This window comes from Plecotus auritus (genome assembly GCF_963455305.1).
Source record: "Plecotus auritus genome assembly, chromosome: 8".
Lineage (NCBI taxonomy): Eukaryota > Metazoa > Chordata > Mammalia > Chiroptera > Vespertilionidae > Plecotus > Plecotus auritus.
This window is the reverse complement of record NC_137782.1, coordinates 88,709,971-88,733,731: the sequence shown is the minus strand read 5'-3', so window position 1 is coordinate 88,733,731 and position 23,761 is coordinate 88,709,971. Positions and strand designations below refer to the sequence as shown.

General features: G+C 50.3%; 1 protein-coding gene across 4 annotated transcripts in view; it reads left to right on the top strand.

Annotated features, from left to right (window-relative positions):
* NFATC2 (nuclear factor of activated T cells 2) overlaps window positions 1-23,761 on the top strand; it is a gene marked incomplete at both ends in the record, with an annotated part of 156,933 nt that overhangs the window by 105,469 nt on the left and 27,703 nt on the right. For all 4 annotated transcript variants that reach the window (XM_080684546.1, XM_080684544.1, XM_080684547.1 and 1 more), the window contains 3 exons: window positions 9,704-9,759; window positions 10,154-10,280; window positions 12,511-13,200. In XM_080684546.1, the coding sequence (XP_080540672.1) occupies window positions 9,704-9,759; window positions 10,154-10,280; window positions 12,511-13,200 (873 nt within the window). The remainder of the gene's footprint in view (window positions 1-9,703; window positions 9,760-10,153; window positions 10,281-12,510; window positions 13,201-23,761) is intronic.

Here is a 23,761-nt window from a genome sequence, read left to right as displayed (position 1 = left end):
AGGCCAGATCACTGCTGAAGCCCCACAAGGGACAGAGAAAATGGTCTCATTTTCAGAGAGCTGAAAATCTGCCCAAACTTCAGTCCATTGCATGTGAGAACAGACTTTTGAGTGAGAGAATCCTGCAGTTCATTCTGTTTGGATGCCTTTGAAAGAGGACACAGAGAAATGAGTCCCCTTGGGTCCTAGCCTTTCCACTGGCCATTGTGTAATTTGCCATTAGCAGGTTGGAATCCCCCACCCCCACCCGCCAGATAAGTCATGATATCCATGAACTGTTTCACACCCTTTTCTATTAGTGCTTCTATATTTCTGAGACTGTATATTTAAGGTGCAAGCAAGCTGGATTTGGGCTCAGTGGCAGACGTGGCTTGAAGCCTGGATCAGCCTCCTGTTATGTGCTTTGGGACTCACGTTCCCCATCTCTAAAATGGGGTTGGTTGGTAGTATTCTAGTGATAAAAGAAGATCAGGGACTTGAAAGTGTCGAGCACATAGTAGGTGCTCAAAAAAATGTCAGCAGACTCTCCATGTATCCCTTGGGAGCCCAGTTTACTTGACACAGTATCAGGAAGGTGCAGTCCTGTTGGTTTCTTGTCTGGGAGAAGACTTCTTCCCGGCACAGGTGAGTTCCTTCTCACTGTCACCCGAGCTGTGGGGCTCCCGCCATCCTCACCGGAGCTGGAGGGAGCTTGGCTGACATCCTGCTCCCTGCCCCTACTTTAGAGACGGGGAAAACCGGCTCATGGAGTGAGGTTGACCACTTCCTGGAGGTGACAGAGCTGGTCAGTGGAGGGCTGGGCTCCCAGAGTGACTGGCTGTGTAAAGCGGGGGTAGGTCATCTCTAGATGACAGCTCATCACCGAGAGGAGCGGCATGAAAGATGAGCTGACATCCGGCCTCTATGTAACATGACCGCACAGCGATGCCCTTTTTAGCCTTGCTCTGCTCACTCAGCCCCAGGGCTTTCATCGTCATTCCCCAGATAGTTATTGGACGCCTACTATGTGCAGGTGCTGTGCCAGGCCCTGGGGATGGATGATGGATGAGTCCCCTGTCCTTGGGAGGTGGACAGTCTCAAACTTGTTTATAACAGGTCACTTTGAGGTGGGGAAGGTGCTGTGAAGACAGTGAAACCAGGTCATAGGCGCAACAGCAGGTCCGCGGTAGGGGGAAAAACAGGACATGCAGTTCAATTCAAATCTCAGGCAAACAATGAGTTCCGTTAGTATGAGTATGTCCCATTCAGTGGCACAGAGCTTGGGATATTACTTGCAGTAAAAAAGTATGTCTTGTATTCTGACATTCAATACTGGATATCCTGTATTTTTATTTGTTAAATGTGACAACTCTGTGGAAAGTGGTCAGGGGGTGGGATTCCCTGAGGAGGTGGCTTTGAACAGAGACTTAAAGGCAGGGAAGAGGGAGTTGGTGGCCTGTAGGAAGAATGTCACAGGCAGAAGGAACCACCCAGTGCCTAAGCCCCAAGGAGGGGGTGAGCTTGGAGCATTTGAGGAATGGGAAGCAGGCCAAGGTGGCTGGTGCGGTGTGAGGTCGCTGGAGGATCGGATCATGCTGGGGCCTAGAGGCATGGCAAAGAGCTTGGATTTAATTCCAAAAGCAATAAGCAGGGAAGTGACATGATCTAATTTATACTTTAAAGATTGTTCTTGTAATCTAGATAAGGAATAGACTTGGTGTGTATGTGGGGGCGGGGGGGAGACAAGTGGAAGCTGGGAGATGAGTGAGCAGCCCCTGCAGTTGTCCCAATCCCCCATCTGCTCGGATCATTAAGCCTGTATGTCCAGGGAGTACATGCTTTTCTGCTCATGAGCAATGTAAAGCAGACCAAAATGTCTCCCACCATCTTCATTTAGCCAATTTTTAAAAGCCATGACTGGGACGCATCACGCACGGTCTTCTAACCCGAACTGACATTTTGATCTCCTCCCTTTTGCCTGGAGCCCAATGGCATGCTTGTGGCCCAAGTGAGGACCAATCTGCTTTCCTCCTCCTGAAGGGCCCCTTGTTCATCCCGTGAGCGTCCACATGGGCCCCCGGCAGATTGGGCCAACCGCTAAGCCTCCAGACCCCACGCCAACCGGCTGCTTCCTGACCCTCCTCTCCAACCTGGGGCTCCAGAACTGTCTGCAAAGAGAAGTCACGAAACCGGCTGAAATGTAAGGGCCCTGGGTCCACACTCGAGCGCGGCTTGTTCATCTGCACTACAGCCGAGTGACATCGAAGGCTATGATGTTAATTGAGCCAGGCATGCCACCCACCCCACTTTTTTTCCTTGCAGACTTGCTAAGTCTTCTCTAGGCCCAGCCTCTTTGCCCAAAGAAGTTGGCTCTTTCCTCTTTCCCTCTGAGTAAGACTTGGAAGGGCCATTTTCATTTTCACACTGGCTGCCAGTCCCTCTTAATTTAGGATGGGGGAAGTTTGCCCGAACATCTGCTCAAGAGACCGAAGTCGTTTATTTCATCTCCGCCCAGAGCAGTAGATGCATACTTGATCTCCTCAGGCCTCTCTGTGCTGGACCGGTTTCCACAGAGGCTCAGACCCGGGTATGGGGCGGGAGGTGGGTTTATACCGAACTCGGGCTGAGTTGCTTTGGCTGCATGTGATTCCTTGTTGGCATCCGCATTCCAGGCTCTTTCCTCTAAGTCAGTTTCCAAATGGATCCTTCAATCAGGGCTCGGTGATTTCTCTTTGTGGGGTCTTTTTGCCGGAGAGGTCAGTAGTCAGACATTTCCCAAGCTCTGGCTGTGGGTCAAGCACTGGGGAATCCTGAAATCAATTTGTTTATTCTGACAGTGTTTATTGAGCACCTATTATGTGCCAGCCACGTAGTGCTGGGGGTAAAGCAAAGAGGGAGACAAGTGCATGGCCCGCTCTCAGGGAACTTATCAGGGAGAGAGAGAGAAACCTAGCAGGCAGATAAAATGATGCCAGAGAGTGAGTGGCACAGAAAATGACTGGAGGACAGGTCAGGGGGTCCTCCCTGAGCTGAACCTAAAGGATGGGAAGGACCTGGTCCTGGTGAGGGCTGTAGAAGAGCAAGCATGGTTGGTGGAGGGGCAGAGAAGGCTAGTGTGGCTGGAGCTGAGTTGGGGAGGGACACTGAGGAGGGGGACAGGGTCTCCTTCTCAGTCAAGGTGAGGAACCTTGAGTCATGTCTCTTTTGCATTCTGGTGGGACTTGGGGCCTTCCTTTTTGCTGGGGACCTTAAACTCAGGATGCATGTGTGGCTGGTATTGTGGCCCCAACAGCCCACATAGGGCCTGCTGTGCAGTAGGAGCTTAATGAGTGCTGGTGGCCCAGGCCTGGCCTCTGTCTAAGATCGTGGCCCCAGAGAGGTCCTGGGAAACAGGCAGTCAACAGGCAGTTGTAACATATTGTTTTCATAAGAGAAAAACTTTATTAAAAAAAGAACACACCAGGAAAACGCACACAAATGAAAACCGCCCACAGCTCTGCCACGTTGCTTGAATCCTATGAAGGAAGATGTGAGGGTCTCAGCTCATCCATCCAGTCCCAGCAGCAGAGGTGTCACCGTACGAGTAGCGTAGACACAGGTTCCCTGAGTTGAAGCAGACATATTTATAGACTCACAGAGTTGCATAGCACTGCGCATACTGCTCTGCAGCACTTAAGCATTCTGCCTTTTAATATAACAGCAACACGTTTCCAGGTCAGAAAATACGATCTTCCTTATTCTAAGTGCTGCCTGGGATTCCTTTACCTAACATACCTGCTGTTTCATACCAAGTATGGTGGGCCCGTAACTACTTTGGCCTGTCCCCCTCAGTGAATACTTGCTATGGCCATTTTATTCATTTGCAGTGAGTGATGTCATGCCATGAAATGAACAAGAACCTGTGAGACCCACCAGAGCACTTGGGTCAGATGGCCAGCCAGTTCTTTCTCCCTAAAGGTGGACCCACGTGAAACACCACATTCTGAAACAACAGTGAGATGAGACCAGCACTCACTATGGGCTGGGCACTTTGCTAAGCATTTTACATATAATTTCTAATTGAATTCTTGCCAAACTCTTGGAAGTCAGTAAATTAACTTTATTATTTGTCTCTGAGGGAACTGAAGCACAGAGAGGTTAAGCTACCACTCAGAGCCCACACAGCTAAATGGAGAGAACAGGACTTGAACCCAGACCGCAAAAAAAGATGAAAAAGACAGTATTTCAATAATCTGTTGCCTCTGGTCACAATAATAATGTTTGCCAATGTCGACTCAACATTTATTTTCTGCTGGGTGTCTATTATCTAGGAGGTATAGGTACTATGCTTTCCCCCATATTTTGGATTAGAGGCAAAGAGAGGTAAAGTGTCTTAGCCAAACTCACACGGTTAACTGGGGGCAAAACAGGGATTTGAAGCAGGTCTGTCTGCTCCAGAGTTGGTGACACACAGAGGGGAAGTCCGTTCTGGCACAGAACATGCCCAGGGAGGCCCAGGGAGGCCCAGGGAGGCTCAGGGCTACAGCGGGCCGGTGCTGAAGGCCTGTGAGAACATGGACTGAGCAGGCATTTCCTCCAACCCCACTGTCATCTTCTGACCTGACGTCAGGAGCTCTGGGAGCGGGGCTGCGGGATGTGCCGTGGGCGGCCCACTGCAGAGGGCATCCTGAGGAAGTGCTGCCTGGCAGGTCCTGTTTTCCCTGGCTGGAGCCCAGTGAGGGGCAGGTGGAAGGGAGGGGTTCTGAAGGGGTGGCGATGTAGGGGTGCCCCTCTGCAGGCCAGGCTGGGGGTCCTTGGTTTGGAGGGCTGTGCAGCAGGATGGGATAATGTCCGAGACAGCAGGGGTCTGGTGTCCTGCAATCATGAGAATAACATCAGGCACATCCTAAGCGAGGGAACCTGCAGAAGACTGGGCAGTCTCCGAGTGAGGTTGCGGGCGGTGGCACCTTTCCTGTCTCTCAAAGGCCCACTGAGGCAGGGCGCACGGCTGTGGAGGTCTGGGCGGGGGTGCCATGGTAAAGTGGGCATCGCACACTGTCGGGAGAGGATGCCATGGTAAGTAAGTTCCCTGTGGGTGCCCAGAATGGGCAGATGGTCGGAATTTTTTTTTGTCCAGGAGCAAAATCTGCATTTTTCAGTGAAGTCTCATTTTGAAATGGCAGCAACTAATTAAAAAAACCTCTAATCCACTTTACAGGCTGCAAAACAAGCCAGGCCTCTGGGGTGAGGCCAGTTGGATTTTTAAAAATTGTGGTAGCCCGACCAGTGTGGCTCAGTGGTTGAGCATCAACCTACGAACCAGGAGGTCACAGTTCGATTCCTGGTCAGGGCACATGCCCAGGTTGTGGGCTCGATCACCAGGAAGCAGCTGATCAATGATTCTCTCTCATCATTGATGTTTCTCTCTCACCCTCTCCCTTCCTCTCTGAAATCAATAAAAATGTGTTTTTGTTTAAATTGTGGTAAAATACACATAATACACTATTGATCATTTTAACCATTGCTAAGTGTATAATTCAGGGGTATTACATTCACAATGTTGTGTAATCATCACCACTGTCTATGTTCAGAACATTTTCATTGTTTGAAACAGAAGCGCTGCACCCATTGGACAGTAATTCTCCCTCTGCCCCCACACCCCGAGTCCCAGGTAGCCTGTATTCTTCTTTCTGTGTCTGTGAATTGGTCTGTTTTGCGCACCTCATGTAAGTGGGACCATGCGTATCTGTCCTTTTGTGCCTGGCTTATTTCACTGAGCATCATGTTTCAAGGCCTATCCGTGTTGTAGCCCGTGTCAGAATTTCCTTCCCTTTTAAGGCTGAATAATATTCCATTGTATGGTGGACCACGGTTTGTTTATCCATCCATCTACCGATGGGCACCTGGCCGTTTGCACCCAGTGGGCCTCTGCTTTCTTGGAAGGAGCTCTCCTGCCCTGGCCACGGCTTACATTGTGACTCTATCTGACTTCAGTGATTTTCATTGTAATCGTGTTGACCAATAGCTGAGTGCTGGGGTATGCAATGAGGTAGACATCCTCTGAGGATGTTCCAGACAATGGGGAGACAGTGAGAGTGGTGGTGGGGTACCCAGGGTGCTCTTGAGCCCTGAGGAGACCACAGTTGAGTCTTCAGGATGAGCCACCTGGGATGCCTGCCCACCTTTGTTAACTTGACAGAAACCATGTAAGGTTGGTGGGATAAGGAGTGCTGGCTCTAAAGCCAGGCTGCCTGGGCTCTAATTTGGCTTCTCCACCCACTAGCTGTGTGTTCGGGGGCCAGTGCCTTTACCTCTCTGTGCCCAAGTATCCTCACCTGTCAGATGGTGGTGATGATCGGACCTGTGGCCTAGGTTTGTCGTGTGGATTCACCAAGTCCGTACCTGCAAGGTGCTTCGAGTGATGTCACGTGTAGCAAGCACAGATAGGCAATAGCTGTTATTTGCGAGGGGGGGGGGGAGGGAGGAGGGGGGCGGTGAGAATGGTGCCCAAAGAGGCTGGGACAGAGGCAGGCACCAGGTTGTGCGGGGCCCTCACAGCCACTGTGGGAGCTTGGATGGTGTCTGGAGGCACAGGGAACAGGGAAGGGCTTGAGGAGATTTGAGGAGATGTGCACGCACCTTCGTGATGGACGTGACCCTGGAAAGATCCTGTTCACATAGGCCCTCACTCCAGCTTCCCAGGAAGTCACTCATCGTCTTTCTGCTTAATAGCCTGGAGCTTCTCTCCCTGAAAGCATCTCCTTCGTCATTGGATGTGCCAGTAGCTCCTTAGGACGGTGACAGCTGTCCACTGCATGCCTTTGGACAGCCCTCTTCCTTCTCCAGGCCTCCCTTGCCCCATCCGATGGTGCTGGGCTGGCTAATTTCTAAGGGTGCTCTCAAAGAGCTGTGCACTAGAATTCTATGATTGTTGGTGGGTGGAGTTTATTTATACACACCCACCAGACAAGGAAGAAAGGGTGACATTTAGGGAGAAGGGCTCCCTCCCATTTCTCTTGGGTCTGTAGACCATGAGAACTCTGCTCTTGGCGACACCCTGTTCTGTATTGTCTGTGCTTCATCTCCCATTACTAGCATGAGTCAAGGCAGAGAACTGGAGGAGGGGTGGGGGAGGCAGAAGTTTTATGGACCCAGCTGAATACTTCCTGATCACTTTTCCGTGTACTTTTCTCCCAATTATGAGTCAAGTTCATATGGATAACGAGCCACACTGAAAGGTTCTGTTGGTGGCAGAACTCAGTTCAGCCAATGAGAGATTAAGGAGGGGTGACATGCCAGACAGCAGCACATGGTTCGTTTCCTCGCTAATGCCCTACCTGGTCTTCTGACTTAGAGCTCACAGTGCCACGCATGAACGAGGATGTACTCTCTGACAAGGACCCGTGCCCAGCTTGTATAACACCTGAGGGGGCACACCTGTCTCTGTTGGAGAACCTTTGAACTCTTATTGACAAAGGAATAAGGATTTTCTCTAATTCTGTCCGGGGCTTTGCACATAGAAAGTACCATTTTTATGGCTTCAAACTCCTTGATATCCATCTACCTTGCAGTGCTTCCTCCTGAGCAGTGGCTGAAGTTACCTTCTGGCTTTTTCTTGGCCCCATCAGCAGCCTTTGGCACTGCTGACATATGTTTTCTCAGACATGAGACGTTCACTAGGCACCTACAGTCATTGGGTGTTGGAGAGATGGTGATGATATAACTTGGTCCCTCCCACGGGGATCTTACAATCTAGTGAAAGTCAATGCTGGAACCACCCTGCCCTCCACCCTTTGGACACAAACCAATAGCTTCCCCCGTCGTTTCAGGAATTGCACCTAATAGAACCACCAGGCTGACCAAGGCTTGCAGACTGCTGAGGGCTGAGGCTCTAGCTGGGCCATTGCTTGTTGTTAAGATCATCTAGATTGCATTAGCTTTGGGAGAAATCACAAGACTCTTTATTAATTATTATTTTGGGGAACATGTCCTATACTACCAAGTTCAGATAAGGCATGGACACCAGGTTTCTTTGGTTGAACTTTAAGAGGCCAAGATGATATGGGTTCAAAACTAATCCATCACAGATGCTAATAGCTGTGCTTTATAAGGGGGGGGGTGGCTTAAGGATGCACCTTGAGGGCATACTGCTAAGTAAAATAAGTCAGGAAGAGAAAGACAAAAATGCATGATTTTACCATTTTTGGAATCCTAAAAATAAACAAAAACAATAAAAACCCAATGAAAAATCAAAAAAAAGAAAAACTCATAGATACAGAGAACAGATCAGTGGTTAAGAGAGGGATGGGAGTTGGGAGGAGGGTAAAAGTAGGGTTCTGTTGTATGGTGATGGATAGTAACTAGACTTCTGGGGTGATTACTTTGTAGTGTATACAGATGTCGAATTATGATGCACACCTGCAACATAATTTTATAAGGGGGGAGGGTTTTTTTGACCAGATGTTGGGACATGACACATACCCTTGCCCACCTTGGAGAATTATGCTTCACATGAGCAGATTAAAGGCTCTGAGAAGGCCTGCAATAAAGAAACCCATTTGACTTTGACTCGGCATTTTCCAAATGCTTATTAGCTTGTAGAATTTGTTTCCCATTCTCGTAAACCCATTTAATAATCTTCAGAGCCAGTGTTCCACAAAACACCCTGGAAACACTGGTGGAAATGATTTGTTTGAGCCAAAAGCTGCCCAGCAGCCAATGTAGGTGGTCAGCAAAAGAGATCTATTATTTGCAAATGCAGAGTTTGGTTTGGCCTGGCTTCTTGGCCCCAAACTGGGGAGCTAGTGCTGTGCTTCAGGGAAGAGAGTTTACTATTGAGCAAAACCACTCATCAGCTGTTGCAATGAGCCATGTGGGATCCAGGCTGACTGTTGACTGAACGGTGGAGGGTGGGACCCTATGTTTCCATTCTCTCCAGTGACTCATAAGCCAGGACATCTTAGGACAGACAGTGAGCCACCTGTGTTCTCAGACAGCCATGAAGGGGTGTCTGGGATAGCCAATGGTCTGCAATGGGCATTTGGAATTAGTCTTTGGTGGAATAAAGTATAAAGTACAATGTGTAACAATACTACTTTTATTTTGAAAGAATAAAAGATATATATGCATTCAGATGTGGAGAAATAGATAATGGTGATGGGATGATAGGCAGTTCCCCCTCCGCCCCCCTTGTATTTTATTGCCGCCCAGTTTTCTTTATTTTTTTAAAAGATATTATTTTTTTAAATATATATTTTATATATAATATAATATATATTTTAAATATATATAATATATTTTTTAATATATTTTTATTGATTTCAGAGAGAGTAAGGGAGAGGGAGAGAGAGATAGAAACATCAGTGATGACAGAGAATTATTTATTGGCTGCCTCCTGCACGTCCCTTACTGGGGATCAAGCCTACAACCGGGGCATGTACCCTTGATTGGACTAGAACCCAAGACCCTTCAGTCCGCAGGCTGATGCTCTATCCACTGAGCCAAACTGGCTAGGCTGTTGCCCAGTTTTCTATTGTCACCATGGGTTTCCTTTGCAAAAAGAAAAATACATATATGACAAGAAAAATACATATGTGTACGTCTATACATCTGTTCTACAAACACACATGTATGCCGTACTGAAATATCATACAAAAACCAAGATAAAGAGGCTTTGGTGAGTTTTTGTCTTAAGTCTTTGGTTTCTAACAGTTCCTTCAAAGTCTGTCATCTTGGATTTTTCCAGATGGGCAGCAGATCTGGGAGATGGAGGCCACCGTGGATAAAGACAAGAGCCAGCCTGTAAGCACCGGGCGAGATGACGGAACACCCTGACCGTGTCCTACCCACCTCCCTTGGGTCCTCTTTCCTCCTTCTTCCTTCCCGGCACCAAAGTCCCAGGGCTTTGGACCTAACAGCCACTCAGTAGGTATTGAATGGACGACTTAATTAAATGTTCCATGAGCACCAGGCCGCTGATTTGTAACGGTGACATCTTACTATTCTTCGATAGAGTAAGTGGCAGTTCTTTCTTTGCCGAGGCTGAAAAGTCAAATTCCCCTGAAATAGCCTTTCACCTGTAAATGTATGGCACGTGTCATGACTCCGGGTAGACGGGCTGGCTCCACGTGCGCGGGCCTTGGATGGGAATTTAGATGTTGCCACCGTGAAGTTAATGACAACTCCTTCCTTCCAGAACATGCTTTTTGTTGAGATCCCCGAGTACCGGAACAAGCACATCCGCACGTCGGTGAAGGTGAACTTCTACGTCATCAATGGGAAGAGAAAACGAAGTCAGCCTCAGCACTTTACCTACCACCCAGGTAGGGAGCCTTCCCGAAGGCCCCTGTGGTGGGGAGGCAGTGTGAGCGTGTAGGTGAGGACCCTGATGTCTGCTGCCGGCTGGGTGACCTCGGGCTGGTGGTGCAACCAGCCTGGTTTCCTCACCTATCAAATGCCGCCTTCCTTAGAGAGTTACAGAAGTCAGGTGCACAGCAAGTGCTCAGCACAGCAAACTGGCAGCAGCGATACGAGCTGTTGTGTTGTTAGTATTTCCCTTTGGGAGGGCGGGACAGGGAGAGGCATGTGAGGGCTTGCTCAGCACAAGGTTGCAAAGCTGGTGACTCCTGTCCCTGCCTTAGGTTTGATCATGATAGGGGTAGAGGTGACTGTGCCCCAAAACCTATGTAATCTCTGGTTGAGCCCACTGTGGGTGGTAACACTGTGGCCAAGTGGAGTTCCTAGGTGGATAACCAGTCCAGGAGGTCTCATTCTTACAAAGTAGTCCCAGGAGGGGTGACAAGTGCCATTTTCATTCATTCATTCATTCATTTGTCCAGAAAAATATCTGAGGGCAGGTACTGTTCTGAGCTTGAGACACAGCAGTGAACACAACAGATAAAAAGCCCTGCCCTTGAGGAGCCGAGGCCCTAACAGAGGGGACTTAGATCTAAGTGATATTGATATTATTGACATATTAGATGAGGAGGGGCCTGCAGAAACAGGCTCAAAGCTTCCCAAGGCTTGAGACAGGCCCACCAGGCACCTTCCCGGAATGGGAAACCTATAATCTAGACTGTCACCCGGGGTGTAATTTCTGTTCCGTGACAGTTTCCCAGGGAGTCTCTGGGTTGCTGGAAGCATGAACCCGAGGGGCGGTGCTGAGAGCCTGGCCTGGGGGGCCTTGGCTTTGGCGAGGTGTGTCCACGGGTTTGTGTGGCCCCAGCCCAGGACTGACGTGACATGCCGTGAGTGGCGATGTCCTAATGGGACCTAAAATGATGGAGATGGTCTCCGGGAGGGCTGTAGACGGCATCACCACAGTTCTGCTCACTCAGAGGTTTTCAGTTACGTTTTATGAGTTCTCACCTCTCATGTGGAGGTGAGGCCGCCCTGGGCCTGGTTGGCACACACCTGTCTGAGCATGGTCCCAGTGAGAACTCGGTCCCTAGTCGCGCCGGGATTGAGATGGTGGCCTTTGAATGGCATCTTGAGGAATGGTTTCTGTGGTTGGTGTCAGAGCTGTGTGTTTGCTTTAAGGGTTGAACCTCCTGGCCTCCTCCAACCCCCAATCTGTGGGAGGGGGCCCCACTTTGATTACTGTCCTGTCACCAGTTCATTTACTCCAGTGCCAAGAAAGCTCATTCCTCAGCTCTGGGGCTGGATGTCAGAGAAGGACACATTCTAGTGACGCTTCTAGGTGGGGAGAGAGGGACAGTAACCACAACACCACTAACAGTAGTAGTAATAATAATGATAGCAACAACAGGCATTGAGCACTTACTGTATGCCAGTCCCTGTGCTGAGTACCTTGCACACACAGCTAATTTAATCCTTTCAATAACCTCACAGGGTAAGTGCCTGTGACTCCCAAGTAACAGATGGGGAAACTGAGGCCCAAGCCAGCAGGTCTCATTCCCCCAAAACATTATGGAACCAAGGAGGCCGAAAATCACCATTTGGTCATTTCTTGTCCAGAAAATATGAGTGTCAGTTAAGTTCTAGGTAGTGTTTTAGGTGTTAGGACCCAGCATTGAACAAAACAGACAACCCTCCCCGTCCCCCCCCCCCCGCCCCCCAAAAAAAATCTCCTTTTGAGGAGCTGACATTCCAGTGGGTGTTCAGATAAATAAGCCCATCTACAGAATATGCCAGGAGGTGATGAGTATGATGAAGGACAGTGAGAAGGGAAGGGGCGGGAACTGGTAGGCAAAGGGAGGAGGGGGAGCATTATTTTAATCAAACATTCTTCTTTGAGCGCTCCTCCTGGGGAAAAAGGCTGCAGCCATCCCAGGCTGAGACCACCTGCTATTCACAGACCACCTTTCCACCACTGGAAAGACCTGTGGTTCAAAGTCATCACCCGGGGTTAGGTTTCAGACCTAAGACGGTTGCACAGGGAGCCTCTTGCCTGAGGCTAACAAATGTCAGAGCCCAACTATTTCACCCACCCATTCGGACTCCCAAGGCCATGTGCCCAACTGCTGTCCACTGATCCTCTGTGCACACCTGCGGCTTACTAAGGATGGTGCACCCCGTGTGCTTTTCTCACAGTCCCAGCCATCAAGACAGAGCCCACGGATGAATATGACCCCACCTTGATCTGCAGTCCCGCCCACGGGGGCCTGGGGAGCCAGCCTTACTACCCACAGCACCCCAGGGTGGCTGAGTCCCCCTCCTGCCTCGTGGCCACCATGGCTCCCTGCCAGCAATTCCGCTCAGGGCTCTCGTCCCCTGATGCTCGCTACCAGCAGCAGAACCCAGCGGCTGTCCTGTACCAACGGAGTAAGAGCCTGAGCCCCAGCCTGCTGGGCTACCAGCAGCCACCCCTCATGGCCACACCCCTGTCCCTCGCGGACGCCCACCGCTCCGTGCTGGTGCACACCGGCTCCCAGGGCCAAAGCCCAGCCCTGCTGCACTCCTCTCCCGCCAACCAGCAGGCCTCGCCGGTGATCCATTACTCACCTACCAACCAGCAGCTGCGCTGCGGGAGCCACCAGGAGTTCCAGCACATCATGTACTGCGAGAATTTCCCAGCCGGCACCGCCAGGCCTGGCCCACCCCCCGTCAGTCAAGGTCAGAGGCTGAGCCCAGGGTCCTACCCCACGGTCATTCAGCAGCAGAATGCCACAAGCCAAAGAGCCGCCAAAAATGGACCCCCGGTCAGTGACCAAAAGGAAGTATTACCTGCAGGAGTGACAATTAAACAGGAACAGAACTTGGATCAGACCTACTTGGATGACGGTAAGATGCTCATTTTCCTTATTGCCCCTGAGGACGATGCCCCGAGCGTCCCCCGGTTCACCTATGGCCTGAGTATCTTCCTTTACCCTTTGGGCCTAGTGTCCCTTCTGAAATTTAAGGGGTTGAATAAGATGGCTCTTATGCCTCATCCAAGCCTCTGCATGAATCATTTCCCAGCAGGACTTTTGGGGCGGGTGGTAGGGGTTTTAGATGCCCCCTTCAACCATCGTATGAGAAAGAGCAAATGTTCTGCTGCAGGAGTATCCCGGGATCATGAACTGGGCCAGTTTAACTGCTTCCACTTACTTTCCATTTGCCAAATTTAGATGAAGGGTAGGAAAACAGAAAGGAAGGAGCTAACCTTTTATTTCTGTAGAGGAAAAACCCCACTTTATAACCCTCTTTTGTGTATTTGGGGGGTAGAGAAAGGGAAGGAGAAAGCTCACTGACAAGTGGCCCTGTGAGGAGGGAGCATGAATGGGGGCTTGCGGGCAGGCCGTGGGCATCTCTGCCCTGCGCGGGTGGAACAGAGAGGCACATTGATGGGAGGGGAGCAGTGCGCTTCCGTTGCGGTCGGGCCAAGGACAAGTGCAGAGGCGGCTTTGTATGAGTCTGTAGGTGCCCAAGCATATTGGCGGGGGCCAAGCTGGAGAGTATCGAGTTGGAGTGGCTGTGTACGTGACATGGTCTGTGACACTCACCTGGGACCAGCCAGGTGCCCCTGAAGGATGGGGAGGGCGGGGCAGGCATAGCAGCCTTCCCCTGGGGACCCCAGAAATAGGAAAATGGGTGGTTTGGGTTTCTTAATGGGAGAAGGAAAACCAGTATCACTGGCTGCCATCCACAGCTCCAGCCTCACACTTTAGAAACAGTAGCATCTGATACACCCTGAGACCTCAATTATTTAGGAAAATTGACTCTCAGAAACCCAGCCAAGGAGTAGGAAGTAAGGCAGAAAGCTTCCAAGTGGCCGCAGGAGTTATCATAAAGACCAGGTACAAAATATCAGACACATGAGTGCAGGAAATTTTGGGTGCTTACTAGGGACTGACTGACTGACTTTATGCAAAGTTTTGATTATATGGGTTATCTCAGGTGGTTTCCATGTCTTCTCTCTAGTAAAACTATCCATCAAAAACTCCCCCCCAGATGCATCAAGCAAAGATCTCTAGGGCCTCTCAGAATGTGTAGGGTCAGACTGCTCCACGGTTAACCTCAAGGTTTTGCTGCATTAATAATGGATCCGTCTGATCCGGAGTACTCAAGCACAGGTTGAGTTAGGGTCACTGGGCTTGGTTTTGAAGGGCAGATCCACGTGCAACCCATTCTTGAACAATGTACACCCCAAATGGTTAAGATAAGCATCTGGTTTATGTTATTTCCAAGGAGCTCCTCCTGTAGAAAGTGCCAATGATACAAATGCCCATTGCGAGCGGATAAGTTGAAATGCGGCTGTAACCAGACCCCTCTCCACGTGCGGGTTGGGGGGTGTATCAGGGCGAGGTGCTTTATAAATAAATGAGTGCCTGAACAGGGCAGGTAACTTTGCCCAGCTGACTCTGTGTCCAGCGTTAGCTCAGTGTCTGGACCGAGACATGTGCCGGCCCCTCCCACCCTGTCTGTCACCCCACATTACAAACAAATAGCGAGCAGCTCGGGCAGGAGCAGGAGTAAGTCCCTCTGTCCCTGGCTCTCCGTGACCCACCGATATCCAAGGAGCCTGAGGTGGTCAGGAGTCACCTTTGCGCATCCGTCAGAGCCTCAGACCACAGCGGAGCTTCCCATTTTCCCAGAAGCCTATGCTGTAGAGAAAGTGGCTGAGAATGGATGCCTTCTCAGGCCTCCTAGGTGTCTTTCTGGACACAGGCAGGTTCAAAGTCATGGCGAGAGGGGGCTCCGGCAGGTCAGCAGCATGCGTCGGCCCAAGTACGTCTTGGAGAGCTGAGTGTGGTGATACCGCTTCCCCTGACGGAGCCTTTGCCTAGAACGTTCTGCACAGCCTGCTCCATGGGGTTGGAGGAGGCATCCTCTGATGCGAGGGTTCCACGGCTTTTTTTATTTTTAATTTAAATTTTATAATTTAGTGACAGTTGACATTGGATATTATTTTGTGTTTGGTTTAGGTGTACAGCATAGTGGTTAGACAGTCATGCACTTTACAAAGTGATCTCCCCAATATTTCAAATATCCACCAGGCACCATACATAGTTATTACAATACTAGAGGCCTGGCAAGGGTAGGCCTTCGCAGCCCCGGCTGCCTCACAGGCCCTGCCCGCCGCCTTGGCCTGGCACTGCCTGCATGCGCCACCATACACCCTGTTTCCCAGAGTCCCCCCACCCCTCCCGATTAATCACCCTGCAGAGGGTGGCCTGGGCCTCCCTCTTTGGGGCAATCATGGAGCACCTCCCCCACATTGATCCACCCAACAGCCAGTGGCCTAGGCCTCCCTCTGCAGGGCGATCATGGGGTGATGGCGGCCCCACAGCCAATCACATTGCACCCACTTTGGCTGGCCTGTCTCCAATGCATGTCATAGATGTCATAGCGTGGTCATCCGGATGGTAGTTCTGCTGTTCGGCCATTCGGTCGATTTGCATGTTACGCTTTTATTATTATAGATTGTTGACTGTATTCCCTATGCTGTACTTTAAAAGCTGAAAAAACTCATTATATCAAGTTTTTAAAAAACTCATATACGGCAGGATTTGTCAGAGCCTTTACTGCACTAGTGGAAGTTATACATCTCTCAAATAAGGGGACGTGGCACTTTTCAAATGGCCGATCACAGAGAAGAGAGTGCAGGACTCCAGGAGTCCTGCTCCCGGCATGCCGGACCCTGTGTGGATGGAGCCCTGGCGTTGTGCCCCACGCAGGCCTGGGACAGCCCCTCCCCCCACATTTGGGAGAAAGGACCTAAAGGAACGTCAGAGTTTAACGCCCAGAATTGCCTATCCCATATGCCATGTGCAGGCTTCTCAGTTCTTGGGCTTCACGTTCCTGGGCCTCCAAAGGGCAGCAGTGTGGCAGCTGGTTAGATGTTCAGTGCTTGACCAGCATTGTCCCCAAGGCTCTGTCCACGCAGGACCCTCCGATGGGGGGGAGGGGTGGTTCCCCTGTGGCTGGTTGTACCCAGTGATAAGCCCTAACCGCACCACCCTGTAGCCACCAGGCAGAGGTAGGTCCAGTCTTGCCTCCTAATTGCTGGAATATCAGATCCCTCTCACAGGCCTGGCAGCCGTGGAACATTCTCAGATCCCACTGTTGGCTGTATGGGAGGGGACTCACTCAGTTTGTTGTTTTGAGTTTATTGCTCACAGGTGAACTGAAATTCTTGGCTCATTTCTCTAGTCTGGTTGGGAGACAGCTAGGTTTCCTAGGTCCCTTTCTGGCCTTGTCATTGGCTGCTCCAAAGGGATTGTCCCTCAAAATACGTACCTAGCTGCACCAGCTCCAGCACAACGCGCTTCCAGCTTGTTGGTAGTTCTCAGGGGCCATTTATTTGCCTTGGGGTTTTGGCAGAGTAGACTTTCCTTGGAAACTTGGTGAGAGCTGAGATTCATGTTTCAAGGGCCTAGGGACGGTTCCACAGAGGGTAAAGGAAGAGGTCTCCAGCGGATGGGGCCCAAATGAAAACTGGTAACGCAGACGTTGACCACGCCACTGACTGCCACCCTGGGAAGCCCGGAGTTTGGTTTTCTTTCCTGGCCCTTTGCTCACGGTCCAGAGTCTGATCTGGGTGTCCACCTGGCTGCCCTGTGTCCGTCTGCTTTTCATCTCTCTCTCCTTTCCCCGACTGCATTCCTGTGCACAGACGCTGTCTGTCTGGGCTCCGTTTTTTCTTGGAACTCCAAAATGCCACTTCTACTTTCTCCACTCCAAGGGCTGGAGACATTTTCAAAAAGCCTTCTTTTTGAACTAGTAAAGTAAGTGATATTCCAGGGCAGCACAAATCCTCACTCCCTCTCTCCTCTGCTCCTCTGCCCACTTCAAATCAGGCACTTTTTCTTGGTTTTGAAATGTGTGTTCCGTGCACGCACTCACTCTTTTCCCTACTCCCTCGTCCCCTTCTCGAAGGAGTGCCTTCTTCTAAATTTAGCTGCTGGTTGTACCTGGGAAACACCAACAGCTCCTAGCAGTCACATGATTCTGTGAATAGATTCTTTCCTCAGCCCCTTCCTCTCCCCATCCCCTCCCTGTCCTTAGCCCCTCCTCCTACCCCCCTGCATCTCCCCGACATGTATGTATTGACTGGCTGCCTTCTCTGTGCCCGGCATTGTTCTGGAACTCAGGGATACAATGGTGAACAAGTACAAGGGAAATTCTTGCTCTCATGGGGTATTTTATTTTATTTTATTTTAATTTTTTTGGTAGAGCATGTTAAGGTGGTAACTAAGCATATTTCAGATGGCGATAGGAGTCGTGAGGGAAATTATACAAGGCTAGCAGCTGGAGTGTGGCTGGATAGGGTGGTGCTGGCCCCTCGGACCAAGTGCACAGCAAGGCCACTCTGAGGAGGTGGGCTTGGGGGAAGATCCAAGGGAAGGGTGTTTTAGGGAGAGAGAACAGCCACGGTGGAGGCTAGGAGGTCAGAGGAGTGTGCTAGCATTGGCGGGTTTTTGGCTGCAGCCCCGTGTGATTTGATTTACCCTTTGAAAAGATCGCTCTGGCTGCATTTGGAAAATGGTCTCTAGGGAGGCAAGAATTGGGAAAGAAGGGATATATTTCATTCTGGACTAAGCCAGGTGGGCAGCTCGAGTCCTGCCCAGGACTGTGCTGGAAGGCGGTGCATTCTATAAGGGGCGGCGTACCCTTTCACTAGCGTGGCCATTTCAGATGTCACTGCAGGTGCCACCGTGGGTCCACCCACAGGCAGTTCTTGGCATTGCTGTCGCCCGGAACGCAGGGCAGCTGTGCCTTTGACCACCCAGGTGCCTTGATGGAGCAGGGAGGAGGGTTTGTGCTGTGCAGGGCCCTGGGGGACAGGGACCCAGTGGGACTCCTGCTGGGTGCTGCTAGTGCCACCCCCTCTAAAGAAGTGGGGTTCTCAGGCTATCGGGCCATCTCACCACAGGCTCTGGAGTAGTGAGCTTACACCAGAAGCCTCGAGACAAGCACAGACAAGGGGTAGGGGTGAGGCCTGGGACTCAAAGGTCACCCTCAGTCCCATCCTGAAAATGGGAAGAAGGACGTGGTCTCAGTGCCCACCCGAGCCTCTGCCAGTGACTTGTAAGGATGGCAGATGGAGTGTGTGTGTGTGTGTGTGTGTGTGTGTGTGTGTGTGTGTGTGTTTATAGGTGTAGGAAGAGCAAATACCTGTCTGTATGTTTTTTTAAAATCTACGTCTCAATTCCTCATATGAACTCCTTAAAAATTAGTCATTGAAATACCTTGAACAAATGTGAATATTTCTCTCTATATTGAAATATTGAAATATATGCATATTCAGAAATCAATAGAATACTTGGAATTTCACCAGGCGGGTGACCACATAATTACCCCCTGGACCACGCATGACATAGAATTTTGTTAGCACCCCAGAAGCCCCCCTGCCCTCTAGATCCCCTTTGCCCCCTTCACGGACGAGGCCACATCCTGCCTTCTCACCCCCGAGATTCTCTTTGCCTTTGTGCACAAACAGAGGTCATGTAGGAAGCTCCTGTGTCTGGCTCCTCCATCCACCATGAGCTGTGTGACCTGGCGATATTGTCGGGCGTCGTTGAGGTTCATTCATTTCATTGTTGTGGATTATTCCATTGAGGGAACATTCGACAATCTCCACATTCGTTCCTGTTAATGGACAATTGGGTTGTTTCCAGTTTTATGAATAAAACTTCTATGAGTACTTGAACTCTTGGTGCCCACACGGAAGGCCTGGAATCATTGTGCCAGTGTGTGTACCCACGGCAGTGCATGGGAGTCATGCCATGTAGTATTAAGTGTAGTTCATTTTATATCTTCTGACCTTGGGACATGCCCTCATGTTTGAGGAATGTGCCTCATTACAGGGGATCCCCGCAGCAGACCTAGGGGGCAGCAAGCTCTTTGGGTATGAGTTGCTCTAACCCTTGCTTGGGCCACCTAACTAACCTCTCTGAAGACTATACCTCCTGCTCAGATACTCAAACTGCCAAAGATGCATTAAGGTCTGAACTTGGAGTTGCCAGCCAAAAACATAAGGCTCCTTAAAGATGTTCCACAATGAATACCATGATGACCATAAGAGCCCTATTTCCCTTCACGTTTCTTGTGGTACCTTCTCTGCACTTTACCTTTATTTTGGCCATTTAAAGACTTTGGGCTTTAAAAATTATTATTTTTTTAATCCTCACCCAAGGATATGCTTAGAGAGAGGAAGAAGGAGGGAGGGACATCGCTGCCTTCCATATGTGCCCTGACCGGGGATTGAACTGGCAACCCTTCGGTGCACAGGATGACGCTCAACCAACGGAGCCACTCTGGCCAGACAAGACCGAGCTTTCTTATTGGACAAGAACACCCTGTGAAAAATAAGTAGGAAAGAGCCCCCAGAGAAGGCTGTTCTGAGGCTCCCAGGGGCTGGTTTTTCAGGCAGTGAAGAAGCAGGGTGCGTGTCTGTTCCCCTTGGGGTCAGAACAGTCCATTTCCCTTCCGCGATGCCGTGCTCTTCCTGCCAATGAAAGAGCCAGCAGGGTCGATGCACACCACTGCCTGCCCAGAGAAGGTGGGTAGCCGTGAAGAGCTTCTTTCCATCCCTGAAGGGGCCCTGGGTGCAGTGGGAAGGGCTGACCACACCACGGGGAATTCCCATGGAGGTGGCTGGCTGCCTCGGGCCGCCAGGGACTCAGAGCAGAGGTTCCGACCTCTGCCTAAAATATGTGCAGTGCAGTGGCGTGGCCCGATGTGAGCTCTCTTTTTCTCTTTGGTCTTGTTTTAATCTTCCCCTTGCCTCCGTTCTCAGTATTTACTCATCACGTGTCCCTAAGACATAACACACTAGCATGAAGTGCCAGCTCCCCCCTTACCTGTGACATTGGGCAGGTTACTCGCCTTGCTGTGCCTCCACTTCCCCATCTGTACAGTGGGGATGATTTAGCTCCTCCCTCATGGGCTGTGAAGAGTGTGAAATGAGTGACTACATGTCATATGCTTAGAACAATGCTTGGCACAAAGTAATCCTTGATACATGCTGGCTACTCTATGTATTTGTTTATGGGTTTCATTGACTTCTTGAAGGATGTGGTTCAAAATTTTTAAATATATTTTTATAGGAGAATTTAAAAATTGGCTCTTCTGGCCTTTGGAGGTGGGGACCATGCCCCCTTTATGCTCTGTGTCTTCCATGAGGGCACGAGTATAGGGCAACGCCACAGAGCACAGGCCCCCCTCCCTCCCACGCTTCCTTCCACCCTGTGGGATGTTAATCGGCATAAGGGAGATGATGCCCTTGGCCCAGGGACAGCTGGGAAGTGCTGCAAGTGTGCCTCCTGACAGATCATGGACCAGTGGCCCAAGTGTTGTGCTCTTGGCAGAGGGACCAGGGGTGTCCTTTGAAAAGGCTCTTTGCCCAGAAGCTGGAGGTGCTTGTGCATGAGAAACAGGTCAGGGAAGAAAGGACAGAAGGATGCACCCTCTGACACGCAGGAAGCGGGAAGGGAACCGAGGAGGGGAGAGCATTCTGTGACCAGCAGGCTTTGTTCGGTGGGCCAGGAATCTTTCACTGGGGCCGCTCAGTGCCCACAGCAAGCCGGTGACAAAGCAGCTCCTGTTTGGCGAGGTGTGCAGAGCCCAATACAGCCTGGCTGCTGCTGAGGGCCACGTGTGGCCACAGCCACATGGGCTCTATGTGGCTCAGCCTCCCTGGGGACTGGGGACAGTGGTGCCTAGCTATATAGGGTGAAACTCAGGGATTCTCTACTGTGATGAGAACCAAGAGAAATGGTTGCCTGGCTCAGTGGCCCAGAGGCCATGGGCACCTGGAGAGCCAGGTATGGGCATTGTAGTGTGGGGATGTGCGGTGCCCCAGAAACCACCAATGCCAAGTTCCAGGCACAGGGCCGCCTTCCGTGGGCACCAGCAGAGTCCAGGCCCTGCTGAGGGCTTTGGTCAGCATTCGTTTCAAAAGTTCATTTGAAAATATTTACATTTTATATAAGCAGTATGTCCACGTGGTCAAAAAACACAAAATGTAAAAAAGATATCTGGCAACTTTTTGTTTCCGTATCTGCCTTGCTCCTGAGAGTAATTTTGCTCTAGCCTTGCAGAGCAGTAGTTTTCAACCTTTTTCCCCCCATTTTTGTCACACACCTTCTCAGGTGTCTTTTAGATAATTTTCCCCTGATCACTGCCCCCATGAAATGTCAGTCACATAGACTGACATTTGCAGGGCACAGAACATTGTCATACGTAAGAATTTCCACCCCCAAGAATTAGCTTTCACCCCTTGAGTGGGGGTACCCCCTCTTGTGAATGCACGACGTAGAGCTGCTGTAGGTACTTGTGAGCAGATATAGTATGTATATATATTCTCATTTCCCCACTTTGTTCCGCAAAAGATAGCATGGAGTACACACAGGTCCCCGTGGATGGGATGTGGGTATCCCTTGCTGTCACAGCAGCACTTACACATCTGTTACTTGGTGAATGTCTGGGTATGTTGGGGGCCAGTTCTCAGGAACGGGGTGGCTGGTTTGAGGGGCTAGTCTTGATTCGGGACTTGTTGGGGGTAGAGTTTCTGGGGTTATTGTGTCTGGCTTCAGTCTGGCCTCATTACTTCACTCTTTTGTGACCTTGGACAAGTCAGGGTTATTGTGAGAACAGAAATGGGAGCATCTTTGTGAGGAAAGCACTTGACTAGTACCTGGCGTGCATGGTAAGCGCTCAATAGTTGTTAACGTACTTTCCCCCTCCATCACTACCAGCATCATTATAATCATCATCATCATCATTATCAATTGTGTCATTGCTATGGCCTGAATGTGTGTCCCCTCCCCCCAATTTCATACATTGAAACCTAACCCCAGAATGATGGTATATGGAGGTGGAGCCTTCGGAGGTAATTAGATCCTGAGGATGGAGCCCTCATAACTGGGATTAGTGACTTTGTAACAGAGACCCTGCAGAGTCCCCCAGTTCCCTTCCGCCATGTGAGGTTATAGTGAAAAGGTTATGAGGAAATGGGCAAAATCTGCCTGCTGGTGCCTTGACCTTGGACTTCCCAGCCTCCAGAACTGTGAGGAATAAATGTTGGTTGTTTATAAGCCACCCGGTGGCTTTTTTGTTACAGCAGCTTGAACAGACTAAGACAGCTACTGCCTCAGCAGGGAGTTGGGGCAGAGCTGGGCTTTGAAGAGCCCCGAGGCTGGCTCTCAGCTTCTGTCCTTACTACCCTGCCGGGCTGTGTCTTGTTAATTCAGCAAAGGGTATTTAGAGTCTTACTAGAAAATGCAAAGTCCAGAAAACTGCTTTCCTAGAGAGGAGCCCCTGGAATTTGCAAGAGCTACTGCTTGAAGATTACTTACCTGACCTCATAGCCTGGCCTTGTCCCTCTCCCAGGAGTGAACGTCAGGATACCGATCCTTCTCCAGGGGCGACTTTCTTTTCCCAAACATTTAGTGTTGCCCTGCCTTGGAAGAGCCTCGCTTTCTAGCTGTGCCGCACAGCTGTCCTTCCCTCCCAAGCGCGTGTGCTCTGCACTGCTGGCTTATGTAACTGAAAGGCGCCCCTTCCAGCTGACTCCAGACCCATAAATGCTCAGCCATCTTTTAAAATTCTGCAAAGCAGATGTTTCCAAAGGAATGTGCTCTTGCATTTTGAGGTCAGAAGCTACCAAACCACAAGAAAGTCCATTCTCAGACTTGCTGTCCACTCAGCCCTCATTCCAGAGCAGCATCTGAGCCACAAAGAGCAGGCAGGGCCCATAAAGAGGATCCAGGAAGACATCATATGGTGTCATCCGCTGGCCCCACAGTCATGCACCAAAACCTGTGCTTTTAACTCTTCCGAGTCATGTGTGCTGCATCCAATGTCCCCCTCCAGATGAGGTAGTTCTCTTGTGGTCACAAGTGGGTATCTTGTGAAGGAATAGGGGGAAGATCCGTGGGTTGGTCAGCATCCAGACCTTCCTTCAAAGCCCTTCTGTACTTTTATTCTTACAAGCACAGAGTGCAGACGCGCTGCCACTCACTTCCTTAGTGAGCGACCTGGACGAGCTGGAGACATGGCTAGTTCAGGGTGACACACAAGTGGGTGCAGGACTGTAGTTGTGATGGGTCCTCACTCGTCCTGGCCACGACCCACAAGATTTCCTGCCAAAGAAGTGACCCAAAGTTACGTAAAAAATGTGTAACTTCCCAATATCGACTCTAGCTGTAATGTTTTTCTCATTAGGAAAGTAGAATGGGAAAAGCAATTAGAAGCGATGAAGTAGATGGCGGACAGTGAGTCAGACCTTTCTTACTTCACTACAGACTTTTCTCTATGCTCCCTACCTTCTCCCCCATCCATAAACCCATTTTGGATAAATAGTGAAGCTTTATTTTTCCAGAAAAAAAATCCATCTTTTATGAAATAGTCCTGGTTT